Genomic DNA, 15,813 nt, shown 5'->3' with positions numbered 1-15,813 from the left:
AACTTCCCTTAATCAATCAAATCTATCTTTCTTTCTATCTATCTATCTCCTTCCATCCATCCATCTTTCTATCTATCTATCTTTATTATTTATTTAATTTTTATACTGCCTGACTCCGAAGGCTTTTATGTACTGAAGGCTTATATACTGAGGGAGTTGGCATTCATATACTGCTTTTCAGACAGACCTCCCAAAATGATTTACAAAAAAGCTTCAATTTAAAAATGTACATCAAGTCCAGGGGTGTAGTTAGGGGGGAGGGGGCTGTGTTCACCCCTCTCCCTGGTGGCCCCTCAGCATGAGGGAGATAATGAAGAAAATAGGGAGGGGGTCAAGCTGAGGCCCCTGGGGTTTTTTTGAACCCATCTGCTCAATTAGGGCTCCCCCCCCCTGATCAAGCCACATGTTTAGATCTTCTCTAATGCTGAGCCCTTTAGGCTCTGTCGCTTCTTTCTTCCCTCAGAACAAGATGGTCCCTAAGTAGCTCTGTGGTGGCAGTTGGGAAGGGAGGTGTCCCCTCAGCTGGAACTTAGGAGGAGTTGGATGGTGGCAGCTCTCCAGCCTGTGTCTGTCTCTTCTCTCCTCCCCTCAGAGCAAGATGGCCCTTTGTTGCTCTCTGGTGGCTGTTGGGGGAAGGTGGGGGCCAATTTGGTCCAATTAATTTGCAGTTCATCACTCCAGCCCCACAAATCTCCTTCCTGTGATTTTGGACATATTAAGGAGGTTCTAGGTCACACACCACTGGCTTGCCAGAGAACTTGCTGAGCAAGGCCAGGCTTGACACATTTCCCAAGGGCCAGGAACCCGGTCCGCCACACGTCCAACAGCGACATCCTGGCAGCCAAGAAGTTTTAAACCAACTGCATGCAAATTGTGTCTGTTCTGTGTTTACCAACGAGCAAACTAGCAGGGACCCTCACTCAGGCTTACAGGGGGCTTTCTCACTGTGGCCTTTGGCAATGCATAAATTGCTTCCTGCTGCTTGATGAAAATTTTAAGCAAAACGGCTTGCATGGGAGTAGCACTCTTCCCGCCCGTTCCTCTTTCCTGCTCCTACGAATAAGCTCCCCAACCCCCCCACTAAAAATAAATCCTGTCCTCTGCTTTTCCAAAATGCCAAGCAGCAGGTGCAAAGGGGAGGACATAACCCCTGCCTGCCTGCCTGCCTGTCTCTCTGAGCGGGATTGAAATGAATGGACGCCAGACTGTCCCCGTAGTATGGACTCTTACAGGGATGATGGAATATGTGGCTGGGAGAAAGGGCATTAGGACCCTGAAGATCCTTCTCCCTCTCTTCGCTCTGCAGGACCGAGCAGCGAGACAAGAGCTAAAACAAACAGCTGTGACTGTACGAGCCAGCCAAATAGAGAGGGGGAGAGAGAAGGATCCCATCACCACTCCCCCATTAGTCTCTCTCCCTCGCACACATCTGATTCCCCGAGAAACCTCTTCTTCAGTGTACTCAGTCAGGGCGACCCAGGCTCCACTGGGGCTCTCAGCATGAGGAGGATCAGGGCTAATGCCATTGCAATCCTCACCGTAGCCTGGATCTTGGGCACTTTCTATTACTTGTGGCAGGACAACAAGCCCCACTCAGCAGCATCCAGCCGATCACCTAGCAGCAGCAGTAGCGGCGGAGGTGGCGGCGGCAGCAGCAGGAATGGGCAGAGATCAACTGGCAAACTCGAGATCCACAAAGAAGAAAGGACCATCCCCCTCATTGTAAGCGTGACACGATTCCGGAGGGAATCGCATTTTAATTCCTCGGTGCGGATGTTTGCAGTGAGATTATATTGCATGTTGCTGTTGTCGTCGTCGTTATTACTGCTGCTTTGCTGCAGAGTGAGATGCTTGTGGGAGTGAGCATTAATCTAGTTTGCTAAGAGATTGGCAGGGACTGGTGAATGGATGGGGAGGAGGAGCGGGAAAAGGGCTGGGAGGAAGAGTTGCATTTGCATGGATTTCTTTGTATTTATTCTAGCATTCTTGCGCGTAACCATGGCAGCATTTACAATTGGGGAAGAGCTACAAAGTGGCTTGGGGAGGAAACGGGGGATAAAGCGCCTGTGTGTGAAGTACTAGTGCAAGTGGGGTCCGCTGTGCTGAGTTGCTCAGGGTCAGCTCCTCGGGCTGGGAACTGGCTTGCTTTCCTGGCGAAGGGGAAGGGAATGAGGCAGCCTTGGAAAAGGCTCGGGGTTGAGTTCGAGATGCATGTTGTCCCTGTAGCCAAAATACGTAGCTTGTATACATGCCACCGCCCTCTCAGTGCCGCCAGTCCGGCCCTGGGCTGGACCAGCCTGGACTTTAGCGTCTTTGACCAGGAAAGATCAGAGGTGATCCTTCTTCTTCTTCTTCTTCTTCTTCTTGATGTGAAAGTCACCCTTGCGTCTGTACCGGTATAGAGTAATGGGTAATAGCTAGATCCGACTTGCCACCAAACATGGAATGTTAAGGGCCATTTGGAATGTTGCATTGCAAGCTGGGATTCCAGGCATGAGAGTAACTGACAGCTCCGGGGAGCAGTTTCCCTCCTAGAGCAAATAGCAACTGTAGGGGGCCGATCTGGATTGGGACTACAGTAGGGGCAGAAAGTTAAGCCCTCCTCCCTGTGCTGTGGTCCCAGGCCTGATCAACGGCACAGCTACTGTTTGGAAAACAAGAAGCAAGCACCCAAGGGCTGATGACATGCTTGACTAACATGTAGTTTGGCCCACTGACATGAGGGATCATGCACAGTCAGATTCATGTGCATGAAAATGTATTTGATTGTGGATTATGCTCTCATGTTGATGCTTCAGTATAGATTCAGACATGCAAGTGATCCACATCACTCATATATCTGCTATTAACGTAATGTCTGAATTGGCTGTAAAATGGGCTCAGGACTGGTTCATTCATAAATGAAATGCACATGTCTTGCATGTCTTCTTTACTTGCTTCTATTGCAATGTGTGAAATGGGACTTACAGATTTGCAGTGAGCTCCAAAGTCTCTTAGGATGTTACAGCTCTAATTGCAGGTGAGACGAACAAGTCACACCTTCCTCTCTATCCACTTCTCAGAAGAAGAGCTGATGCTTTGTATGCAGAAGGAGGTTCCAGGTTCATTCCCTGGCATCTCCAGTTAAACAAAGAATATCAGGAGGCAATATCAAGAAGATCACCCTAGCAAGCTGCTGCCAGCCAGGATAGACAGCGCTGGACAACACTGGCCAATAGTCTGACTCGACAGAAGACAGCTTCATAAATAGCATCTAAACAGGCCCCCAGAATGACTCAGAATGTGCTAACAGTACATATATGTTTTGCTAAGTCTACAGACACAGGACTGAGTGCCACAATGGCAACCATGTGTGATTGTGCAAACCGACCTCCCAGTTTCATCACATTCAGAGCACAGAGCCCGATTGCTGGAGAGAGAACATTGAGATGAGGCAGCTTTGTTGGTTACCACTGTGGGAGGCTCAAGGATGGCAGTCTTTTGCATATTCTGTGTAAAAGTCTGTGCATACACATACATAGTGTAGCTGGCAGCTTCCCACCTCCAGATTCTGTCTGTTGTGCAGGATACTGTATCAACAATGTCCTTTGCAAAGAGCTGTGCTTTGCTCTTAGTGACCTATCCACAATGCTGTTGTGATGAGGAGGCGCTTCTGCACGCTCTCTCTCTCATGCAAAGCAAAATCATAGGAGTCTTTCATCTCTGCTAGATGAAGGCTCCCTTCTGCCAAGGAAAGCCACCTTTTGTTCAGGCTGCAAGATATCCTAAGATAAAAGTAATACATTTTAATAAAACTAACAGAACATCATTGAGATGACCTGGCTAAAAGCACTTCTGAAATTACAGCATGTATCATTTTGTCTGTGTATCAGTTTATTGCCTGGAGGTGCTGAGCTAAAAATGAAATTGAAATAAAGCAGACTGTAGAAGCCTGGATGTCGAAGTCTTGTGCAGTAGCCTTGTCAGGGGTATGCATGGTGATTGTGGTATCATTCTCAGTTTTCCTGTTCTGTATAATGGGTTAGAGAAGTATTTTGTAGGAGGCATCATGTGTTTTTGGTACCTGAATTCTACAGTACTACTACATTCTACAGAAATCCCCTCTATAAGAACCATTATGCATCCAGGAAAATGTGTAGGAGTGTTATTGGAAAACAATTCCAGGTGAACTGATACTCATATTTTGATTGACATTTTTGCAGCAATCTAAGGACATTAAAAGCAAGAGTTGATTTAGCATTCATATTTCCATGGGACAAAAAGTGTGGTGAACTGTGGCATTTTCTTAGACCTGTCACTACTACTGCAGATTTTCTCTAGTATTCTTGGGCAAACAGATTTACCTGTCTGTACCTCTAATTTTTTCCCCATGTTCAAAATAAGGAAAGAAAAATATACACTATTGCGCAGAAATTGTTATATTTCATGCTGACGGCTGAAATATTGCTTTGAAATTTTTGGATGAAAGGTACTGCATGGTATTATGTTGTTGTTATTACTTCACAGAGTGCATAGAAGCGTGCAAAGGGTTCAATTTCAAGATGACATTTTAAGTCATTTATGCAAAATGCAGTAGTGTTGCCAGAGTGATGTATTGCAAAGAGAGTAGGGGATTATTTTTTTATAAGAGGTGAAGCTAAATCTAAGCTGGATTCATCCCCCAAGCCCACTGAAACAGCAAGACATCTGCCTTCACCCCATTTCCTTCAGTAAGGGGGTTGATAGTATTTGCTGTATCAGGGTCACCAAATCACAGGACTGCTTGCTCTACATTCCTGGCTTGTGTGTGCATGGCGGGGGTGGGGTGGGGAATGGGTGGGAAGAGGAATATAGAGGAATGGATGGGAAGAATGCAGCAACATCCTTCTCCTCTTCAAGCTTGGTGAGATGTTCTTTCTGGACTTGAGCAGTGATCACTTTGCTTAATGAAGCAGCAGGGTGGAGACATAGCTGGATCGTCTTTCGGATGACTGGCTTTCCCTCCAGTACATACATGGCATAGTTTCCACAACATTGTCTGCCGATGTAAGCATCAAGCCAGTAAAAAGCCATACTCCTGCTGTTGTGACCTCAAGCTCTTATCGATTGGGTAATGTAGTGAGTGGGTAATGGGGCTGTACTGGGAAGTAATGTGAATAAGAAGCAGTTTCATTGGTAGCAGCAGTGTCACCAGATGGCTTGGTATGGAAGAAACTGGGGAGGGGGAAACATGGATAAACTGGAGAGCAAATCTCAGAGGGGGAGAGGAAGGGAAGTGGGTAGAGGAGCTGCCTGCTAAGCAGATGAAAGCAGCAGCACAAGGAAGCGTGCTTTTGCCTTGAGCCTTGCTGAAGATGGCAGGAGCGTTACTGAGTGCCATTTTATATTTTATGGGATGCCCTAGAGTTAGGGACCTTATAGGCCTAACATAGGAACTTAGGCAGCTGCCTTATACAGAGCCAGACCAGTGGTCCATCTAGCTCAGTATTGTCTACCCAGACTGGCAGTGGTTTATTCAAGACTGCAGGCAGGAGTCTCTCTCAGCCCTATCTTGGAGATGCCAGGGAGGAAACTTGGAACCTTCTGCATGCAAGCAGGCAAATGCTCTTCTTAGAGCGGGCCCCATCCCCTGAGGGGAATACCTTACAGTGCTCACACATGTAGTCTCCCATTCAACTGCAACCAGGGCAGACCCTGCTTTGCAAAGGGGACAATTCATGCTTGCTACCACAAGACCAGCTGTAGCACTCCACACATTATATACCTGGTTAGTGCTGTTCACACATGCATATCAGTAGTATGTGGTATGGGTGCATGTGCATGAGTGTGATTTGGCCCAGAAACAGTTGCTAGGGGACAAAAACTTTTTAGTTTCAAGAATGCTCCCCCTCTGGATTGGATCAACTCTAGAACAAGCAGAGTCACGGTAGAAACTGGCAGGTCAGGTTTGGGCCACAGAGGAATCTGGCTGGACAGGAGTAGAAACACAGGAAGCTGCCTTATACCGAGTCAGACCACTGGGTTGATCTAGCTTGGTATTGTCTTCACTGACTGGCAGTGGTTCTCCAAGGTTTTAGGCAGAAGCTTCTCTCAGCCCTATGTAGAGATGCCAGGGAGTGAACCTGGGACCTTCTACATGCAAACAGATGCTCTCCCACAGAGCTATGGACCTATCCCCTAAGGGGAATATCTTACAGCAGACAGTGCTCACATGTAGTCAGGCATCCAAATACAAACCACAGTGGACCCTGCTTAGCAAAGGGGACAATTCATGCTCACTACTACAAGACCAGCTCTTATCTGTAGCTCAGTGGTACAGCATCTGCTTTGCACACAGAAGGTTCTCGATTAAATCCCTGGCAGAGACTCCTGCCAGCTCTATGCTGCTAGTCATTGTAGACAAGATTGGGCCAAGTTGGACCAATGGTCCAACTCTGTATGAGGCAGCTTCCTGTGTTTCAATTTTTCTTGAAACAGGATGAAGTGTAGTGCGTATGGAACATTCCATCTTGTGTCTGCCAATGTCCTGTCAGAAACCTCCACAGCTTGTCCTTGATTTGCCAGTTTGTGCTTGGCTGTGCTTGAAATATGGAATCTGTGTACATGACCCAGATCTGTAACCCCCTGATTTGGGGGAGGGGTGAGGTAGACAGTTTAGGGGATTAGACAGGGTTGGAAATCTCTACTGTACATCCCAGACCTTCAGTGGCCCCATGTCACCATTAACCACACCCTCCCCCCCACTAGGGGAACTGATGGAATTATAGCCAGCACTTCCATCCTGACCTAAGGACATGGCTCTACCTTCATCCTCTGACTTGGAGGAGTACCTTGAGAACCTACTCGTCCAAGTAGAGGTCCCCCCATCGCTGCCAGAGCCAGTGCTTACAAAATTGGGCAAGGTCTAAACTACAGAACTTATCCTAGGGAAGAGAAGTAGCCAGTCTACTCTGCCTGAGCAGTAGCCATATAAACCAGCAGTCAGTTCCAAACATCTGCTGGAGCAACATCCATTTGACCATCTTGTGTTCAGTCTCCTGCTTGCAGATATCTGAGGTTCTACTTGCTGTGCTTCTCTTGGAGCTGTCCAAAGTCTGTGTCCCTCTCAGAATCTCTACCAGCATTTGGATCCCTGTGTAAGCAGAGGTTTGGGAGGGCCCGTTTGCTTGGAACAGGCAGAGGCATAGCTAGGGGAAAGGTGGCCCGTGTTCATCCCTCTCTCTCTCGGCCCCCCAGAGTGAGGGAGATAATGAAGAAAATAGGGAGGGATGGAGCTGGAGGGCCCTGAGGATCTGGGGACCTGTGTTCTTTGAACCCTTCTGCTCAGTTATAGCTACGCCCCTGGGAACAGGATAATCCAAGATAGAATCTGGCAGGAACCTAGTGTGTTGTGAGTGGAGCTTTGTGAAACTGGAATATACTGAAGTTATTCTCATGAGCAGCCAAGAGTGGGCTAAGGCAGCCAAGCCCATCCTGGCTGCTCATGAGAAGCAGAGGGAGGCAAGCAGCTGCCCCTGTGGCAGTGACAGCAAACCCACCTGCGGAGCCCTCCTTCAAAATGAGGTTAAGAGAGCAAGGGGCTGGGAAACTGCGGGATTCCTGGCCAGTGCTGGGGGAATCCCCACAATGCACCACGCACTCACAACCATTTGGGCAGGTGATCCGCCCATCCAGGAAGGGGAGAGGGATAATCTGCAGGGAGGTAAGTACGAGCAGCCTTCCTGCTTCCCCTCAAGCCCTTTCTCGCTGATCGTGAGAAAGGGCTCCCTGGCTTTGCTGCCTCCCCGCCCCCCCCCCCCCCAGCTAGTTACTTGGCAATTTTCACTGGTTTTACTTGGCAGTTTTCACCAGTAAAGTTAATGGTTGGTTGGCAACCCGCTACTCACATTGGAAAAGGTGCTTGGAAAGAATGCAGCCTAATGATAGGACTGGGAAATGTGCCCACCATGGCTGCAAAACTTCAGCCCTCCAGCTGTTGTTGGACTACAACTCCCACCATCCTCCGCCACAGTGGCCAATAGTGAGGGATGGTGGGAGTTGTCATCTAACAACAGCTCGAGGGCCAAATAGGCAGCCTTGGTGTACATGTTGCTTTTGCCTTCCACTGCCATCCTGTACTGACATGTACACCAAGGCTGGTAGGCAGATCACCTGTCCACACAGTTTCAAGTGTGTGGTGCATTGTGGGGGATTCCCCCAACGCTGGCTGGGGGACCCTGCAGTTTCTGGAACTCTTGGGCAAGGCTACTGATCATACTCCAGGGCTGTGGATGATCAGTAGCCTTGCCCAAGAGTTCTCGCCTTCCCTCAAGGACACATAGGAAGCAGTCCAGCACAACTCTTAGGCCATTTTCAGAAGTGACACTTGAGTTGTTTTCTCTACTTCATGTCTGTGTAGTTTGAGTGTAAAACCTACATTGCATGAGCCCTGTAAATAGCCACTTGCCTGGTTGCCTGTGGTGAACAAAAATACCTTCCAGGTTACAAGAAAGAGGATCTGTTTTGGAGGTCAGATTGGAGTGGGAGCTAGTTAGAAGGCAGGAGCAAGGGGACAGAGTGGCAGGCTGGAAGCTGAGGGCTGCTGGAATGGGAAGCAAGAGATCCAGGCAAGGAGCTAGCTCTAGTCCAGCAAAGCTCTGACTGTGAACACAGAATTTATACAGGAGCCTAGACTTCCACCTCTTTATGGAGCTCAGATAGGCCTGGTCCATGGCAAGTGCTTGAACTGGTCCCTCCCTCCTCCTCCTGAGTAGGCCCCTTGGAAGGGAGACCCATGTAGCCAGGTGGCACTGTATTGCTAATCTTGGAGCTCAGTACTTGGCTTGGCAACACCTTTTGCTCCCACTGTGAGCACCAGATATCCATTGTTTCTGGGTTCCTCTGAAGGGAGTTGTGTGCAAGGGATGAGCTCTAGCTGTTCAGGGACTGTGGCCCCAAGGGCCTTCCCTCAGTGCTGGGACTCCTGACTGGGGTTTGATCCTTCTCCTCAAGAGAACTAGGAAGCATGTTATGGGCATGGCTGGAGTCAGCAGTACACTGTTTCTACTGAACAGCCCGCATCTAAGGAACAGCTTACACAGTGTAAACTAACAGATCAAGAAGAAGAACCTTTTTCTAATGGGTTGTGCACAGATATTTTAATATTTATTTAAAATATTTATATCCCTTGCCTTCTTATCCAATGTGTGTTGCGTTTCTAGTGGCCTGCAACAGAGAACCTCCTCCCACCCCAATCATATAAGAATAACTTTTCCCTTACCAGGATCCCTGTTAGAGTGTTGGACCATATCGAATGTGTGTACTTAAGTCTGGGGACCAGGGATAGACTGGGACTTCTGTTGGTGTACTGATTGCCCCGCTGCTCAACAGAGTCCCTAACTGAGCTGACGGACTTGGTCTCCAACTTGGTGTTGTGGTGGTGGGACTTCAGTGTTCATTTTGGGACCAATCTGTCCAGGGCGGCTCAGGAGTTCATAGCGGCCATGACAACTATCCCAAGTGGTCTCGGGGCCGACACACATTGCTGGTCACATGCTTGATTTGGTCATTCACTCTGATCAGGGTGGTGTTCCCTGGGTGGGGAATCCTGTGATTTCCCCATTGTCATGGACGGACCACCATCTGGTTAAGGCTGGACTCACAATCACTTCCCACCTTTGCAGGGGTGAGGGACCTATTAGGATGGTCCGCCCGAGAAAGTTATTAGATCCAGTAGGATTTCAAGAAGCCTTGGATTTAGTGTTGGTTCTGCTGGTGATCCTGTTGATGCCCTGGTGGAGAATTGGAACAGCAAACTCACTGGGGCAGTAGACATTATCACTTCTAAACATCCTCTCTGACCCACTTCAAAACTGGCCCCTTGGTATACGGAAGAACTACCGGGGCTGAAGCGGCGAGGTAGTCTACTGGAGCGCAGGTGGAGAAAGACTCGGCTTGAATCTGACAGATTGCAACATAGAGCTCATTTGAAGACCTATGCTCAGGCCATGCGTGCGGCAAAGAAATGATTCTCTTTTGCCTGTATTGCATCTGCAAGTTCACATCCAGAGGAGTTTTTCAGGGTTGCGAGAGGCCTAGTATGTGCCCCTCCTCCTTTGAATCAGAATCTGGAACCACCTACTATGCTCTGTGATGTGTTTAATGAATTCTTTGTGGAAAAAATCTCTCGTATTCGGGCTGACTTAGACTTTGTCTCTACAATTACTTCGGTGTCTGATGTGGAGGTGTCCAGAAACTCCTCTTGTGTGATTAGGTTGGATCAGTTCCAGTTTGTGACTCCTGAGGATGTGGACAAGCTGATTGGAACAGTGTGGCCTACCACCTGTTCTCTTGGCCCATGCCTGACATGGCTTATACTATCTGGCAGCGGGGTTGTTGTAGAAGGCCTGGTAGAGATTATAAATGCGTCTCTGAGGGAAGGTAGGATGCCTCCTTGTCTTAAGGAGGTGATTATTAGACCGCTTCTGAAGAAGCCTGCCTTGGATCCCTCAGAGCTGAGTAACTACAGGCCTGTCTCCAACCTTCCATGGCTGTGCAAGGTAACTGAGAGGGTGGTGGCCTCCCAGCTCCAGACAGTCTTGGAGGAAACTGATTATCTAGACCCATTTCAAACTGGCTTTTGGCCTGGCTATGGGGTGGCTTTTGGGCTGGCTATGGGGTGGAGACTGCCTTGGTTGGCCTGATGGATGATCCCCAACTGGGAATGGACAGAGGAAGTGTGACTCTGTTGGTCCTTTTGAACCTCTCGGTGGCTTTTGATACTATCAACCATAGTACCCTTCTGGAGGGTCGGAGGGGGTTGGGAGTTGGAGGCACTGCTTTGCGGTGGTTCCGCTCTGACCTCCCTGACAAGTTCCAGATGGTGTCCCTTGGAGACTGCTGTTCTTCAAAATCTGAACTTTTGTATGGTGTGCCTCATGGCTCCATATTGTCTCCGATGTTGTTTAACATCTACATGAAACGGCTGGGAGAGATTATCATGAGATTTGGTGCAGGGTGCTATCAGTATGCTGATGACACCCAAATCTATTTCAGCATCATTGGGAGAGGGCATATCCTCCCTAAATACCTGCCTGGAATCGGCGATGGGCTGGATGAGGGATAACAAACTGAGACTGAATCCAGATAAGACGGAGGTACTCATTGTGCGGGGTCGGAACTCGAGAGACGATTTTGATCTGCCTGTTCTGGATGGGGTCACACTCCCCCCCGAAGGAACAGGTATGCATTCTAGGAGTGCTTCTGGATCCCTGATCTCCCAGGTTGAGGTGGTGGCAAGAAGTGCTTTCTATCAGCTTCGGCTGATACGCCAGCTGCGTCCGTTTCTTGAGGCGAACAACCTCAAAACAGTGGTACATCTGCCGGTAACCTCCAGACTGGATTACTGCAATGTGCTCTATGTGGGGCTGCCCTTGTATGTAGTCTGGAAACTACAGTTGGTCTAGAATGTGGCAGCCAGGTTGGTCTCTGGGTTATCTCGGAGAAACCATATAACTCCCGTATTGAAGGAGCTACACTGGTTGCCGATATGTTTCCGGGCAAAATGCAGGGTGCTGGTCATAACCTATATAGCCCTAAACAGCTTGGGCCCTGGGTATTTAAGAGAACGCCTTCTTCGTAATGAACTCCACTGCCCACTGAGATCAGCTGGAGAGGTCCATCAGCATTCACCACCGGCTCGTCTGGTGGCCACTCAGGGACGGGGCTTCTCCGCTGCTGCCCCAAGGCTTTGGAATGCGCTCCCTAGTGAAATAAGAGCCTCTCCATCTCTGACAGCTTTAAAAAAAATCTTTAAAGATGCATCTGTTCACCCAGGCTTTTAATTAATATTGTTTTAATGGTTTTAATGCTGTTTTAAAATATTATTTTAAAAATTTTAAATTGTTGTAATGTTTTAAACTTTTCATTTTTGTTTTATCTAATGTTTTACTTTCTGTTTTTATTTTGTTGTAAACCACCCAGAGACGCAAGTTTTGGGCGGTATAAAAATATGTTAATAAAAAAAAAAATATATAAGATTAAGAAAAACAAACAAAAACAAGAACTACACACGCAAATAACTAGGTAATATATCAGCCGATCAGAAAAGTGAAAAAGATGGTTTCACAGCTCTTCCAGAATGAAGGCAAAGAGGAACGATTCCAGAGAGTAGTTCTCAAGCTTTGGGCCATAATAGCTGTAAAGACTCTGTTTCTAGCTGCAGATATTCATGTTGCATGAATAGATGGTAACTGAATGAGGGCTTAATCGGGTAAACAAATATGGCAGAAGGAGAGGCAGTCTCTAAGGGGAAATCCAAACATGTGATCACACTCCCGCAGTCTTAAATGGTATATAATCCTAGCAATGGTTTAGCACATGGCTTCTGCATGTGTAGACTGGCCCATAGAGAGCATTGGTGGAACAGTGGGAATATCTGAAAAGTGTAGAGATCCTGGCCTAGCCAAATCTGATTTGTTGTGGGCTGGTTATTCTGAGTCTCAGATTGACAAAAGCGTTAAATTTGGGGGGTAAAATCCACCCTATATTTTAAGAACCTGGAACTGCCTTAAATTTCGCCCTGGTTAAATCTGAGCTTTCCCTCACACTGCCCTAGAAATACACACATCAGGCAGTACATAAATATGATGAATAAATACATATTCTGCTGTAGGGATTGATCATGTCATCTTACTTGTGGCCCTGCCTCTTTCTTAGTACTATAGCACATTTGTGCACTGAGAAGCAAAGAAACTTTGGCCTACATTCCTTTTGGTTCTTCTGAAAATGTGGTTTTCAAATATTTTAAATATACAATTTAAGTTGTTCTTGTGGAAAGTTTTGTTTAACAGTGATGAAGAAGTTGCTTGGATCACAGCTTTAAAAAGTACTCAGCAAATCTCTCCCCTGGATCTCATTAGCTTAAAATATGAATTTATGAAAGAACAAATAAACTTTAAACTGTTATGATTTGCCTTCTTTTATTCTGAGTCTTAAAGATGCTTTGCAGTCACATTCAGTCTTTTCTCTGAGATCATTACGATCTCAGTTTCTGTGGAAACTGCTCAACTGTAATGTCTAAAGCACTTCTTAAATCATGATAGGAGGAGGCTAACTGCAAGGCCTATGAAAAAGTGCAAGAATTGTTCAACTGAAAAACATAGCAACAAGCTTGCTTGGAGTCAGTTGTTCAGAAAAGAATATTTTCCTCCTTTTCCTGAGGAAAATATAGGATAACATATAGGGATATAAGAACCAGATCTCAGTAGAACCACAGAATTTTGAAATCAAATCTCACAGCTGATTTTTATCCTTACGCTTACAGGAAGAATGACCAAAGCAGCCGTATTTTTGAGACAGACAGACAGATACAGATATAAATCTAGATGTGTATATATATCAATAAAAATCTGGGGATTTGCAAGCAGCTCTTGAGAAGACAAGGCTTAAACCAGGGTAGGCCACAAACTTTTGTTTTCTTTCCTAAAGAAGCAAGCAAGCAAGCAAATAAATCAACAAGAACACAAGGGGGAAAAGACAAGGTGAGATTGTTAGGGCTCGTCTTCCCTAGGGTTTGATTTCTGGCTGGCCAGGGATGTGTTTTTGATAGGGCAGTTTCAATTTCAGTTGGAGCCTATAAAAGGAAAGAAGACTTCCTTTAGAAAATGGAAGTCCTGTCCAAATGAAGAAAACAGAAAGAAATGCAAGGAGACAATAAGGGATACAAAAAGAGAATTTGAGGAGCATATAGCTAGAAGTGTCGAGGGAAATAACGAAAACATCTTTAAATATATCAGAAGCAGAAAACCTGCCAGGGAGGCAGTTGGACCCTTAGATGATGATGGCGTGAAAGGGGTTATTAAGGAGGATAAGGAGACTGCAGAGAAACTGAATGGGTTTTTTGAATCTATCTTTATGGTGGAGGATACTGACCATATACCCCCCTCCGGAAATGAGCTTCTCAGGCTCGGAGGCTGAAGAACTGTGCCAATTTGAAGTGATGAGAGAGGATTTTCAACTGTCTTGAAAAACTAAAAATTAACAAATTGCCAGGACCAGATGGCATCCACCCAAGAGTTCTGAAGTTCACAGCTCAAATGTGAAATTGCTGATCCCCTTGCTGAAGGAGAACCAGCATGTCTTCTGCAAGGGCAAGTCTTGCCTCACAAACCTTTTGGAGTTCTTCGAGAGTGTCAACAAGCATGTGGATAAAGGTGATCTGGTTGACATAGTATACTTGAATTTCCAAAAAGCTTTTGACAAAGTTCCTCATGAAAGGCCTTTGCATAAATGTAGCAGTGATTGGATAAATGGGCAGGTTCAATTGTGGATTGGTAACTGGTTGAAGGATGGAAGAGTAGGAATAAATGGACAGTTTTCACAGTGGAGGGAAGTAAGAAGTGTGGTTCAGTGTAAGCAGGTGTAAAGTGATGCATATTGGGGCAAAAAACTAAGAGGTGTGCATGAATCAATTTTTGTGATTCGATTCAAGCTCTAATTTAATCACAAACATTTGAATCGATTCATCAAACCAGCTGACCATTTCTGCCTGGTTCATCAAATTGAATTGAAAATTTGCAAAAATATTTGTAATTTTCACGTAGGGAACTATGGGGAACTTGAATCACCCCATTGTTCCCCATAGGTGGGTCCTAGGGACACCAGAGTGAGTTGGGTGGTAGGGCATAGATGAGTGCTACCTACCACCCAACCCACAAAAGAAAAAGGCAAGAGGGCAATTTTTAATTTTTAAAAAACTTTTCCCCAAAATTCCATAGGATCCTATGGGGGTTTAGGTTATTTTAAAAAGTTAAAAATTCTCCACTTGCCTGTTTCTTTTGTGGATTGGGTGGTAGGTAGAACCCATCATGCCATACCACCCAACCCACATTGGTGTCCCTAGGATGTACCCATGGGAAACAATGGGGTAATTTGAGTTTCCCATTGTTCCCTATGGGTGAAACAAGCTGAGTGTGACTGCACACAGTTCGTAACCCTGCCTTGAAAAATGACACTGCAGAACAGAACCAGCACACTCAGTCCCTCCCAACACAGAACACCACAATTTGCCAAAAACACACAGTCCCAAGATGGCAAAAAAAGGATCATTGACCCAGAATCGACTGCCAGCCACAGTGCCTGTGCTGCACTAAAATCATTGGCAAAAGTTGCTCTCACACATAATTATGACTCTATCCTCATTTGCAACAGATGCCACAGCACAGCAGCACCCTTAGCAGCTAGCAAGCATAGCCACAAATTGAACTATATCAGCATCTCCAGCCACATTTTTACTGAGTGAATACACCTTGCAATGCAGAATGCAGAGCAGACTAGAGCCGTGAGTGAAGCACAAGTTACTTTCAAGGCCAGATATGGAGCTCTTCACGAAGCAATCACGAAGAAATATTACACAGCAAGTTGCCACTGTCTATTTCTTACCACAACACCATCTCCCAAACAGACCAAGCTACAACTTAAAGGGCAATTCAATTCACGGTCGAATCCATGAATCACCCCCAATTTGAATTGTACATCCCTACCAAAAACCCCAACTTCACATATACACTGATGGGATCTGAGCTGTCAGTGACTGCCCAGGAGAGAGATATTTGGGTCATGGTGGACAGCTTGTTGAAAGTGTCAACTCAGTGCATGGCAGCCATGAAAAAGGCCAATTCCATGCTAGGGAGCATAAGGAAGGGGATTGAAAATAAAAATGCTAATTTTACAATGTCCTTATCAAAATCTGTGGTCAGTGTTCCCTCTAATGGGGATTCCCAGATATTCACTACAACTCCCAGCATCCCCAGCTGCAATGGCCTTTGGCTGGGGATTCTGGGAGTTGTAGTCAAC

The 15,813-nt window shown here is 46.4% G+C and overlaps 1 protein-coding gene across 2 annotated transcripts in view; it reads left to right on the top strand.

Annotated features, from left to right (window-relative positions):
- Positions 1–1,289: 1,289 nt before the first annotated feature.
- GALNT16 (polypeptide N-acetylgalactosaminyltransferase 16) overlaps positions 1,290–15,813 on the top strand; it is a 245,242-nt gene continuing 230,718 nt past the window's right edge. The window contains exon 1 of one of the 2 annotated variants that reach the window (XM_053272781.1): positions 1,290–1,767. In XM_053272781.1, coding sequence (XP_053128756.1) covers positions 1,501–1,767 — 267 coding nt within the window. In that variant the 5' untranslated portion in view covers positions 1,290–1,500. The remainder of the gene's footprint in view (positions 1,768–15,813) is intronic. The other variant, XM_053272790.1, reaches the window with a different exon arrangement.

The sequence above is a fragment of the Hemicordylus capensis genome, chromosome 1 (assembly GCF_027244095.1).
Source record: "Hemicordylus capensis ecotype Gifberg chromosome 1, rHemCap1.1.pri, whole genome shotgun sequence".
NCBI classification, from domain to species: domain Eukaryota; kingdom Metazoa; phylum Chordata; class Lepidosauria; order Squamata; family Cordylidae; genus Hemicordylus; species Hemicordylus capensis.
The sequence above is the reverse complement of the archived record's forward strand: the minus strand, read 5'-3'. Positions and strand labels throughout refer to the sequence as shown.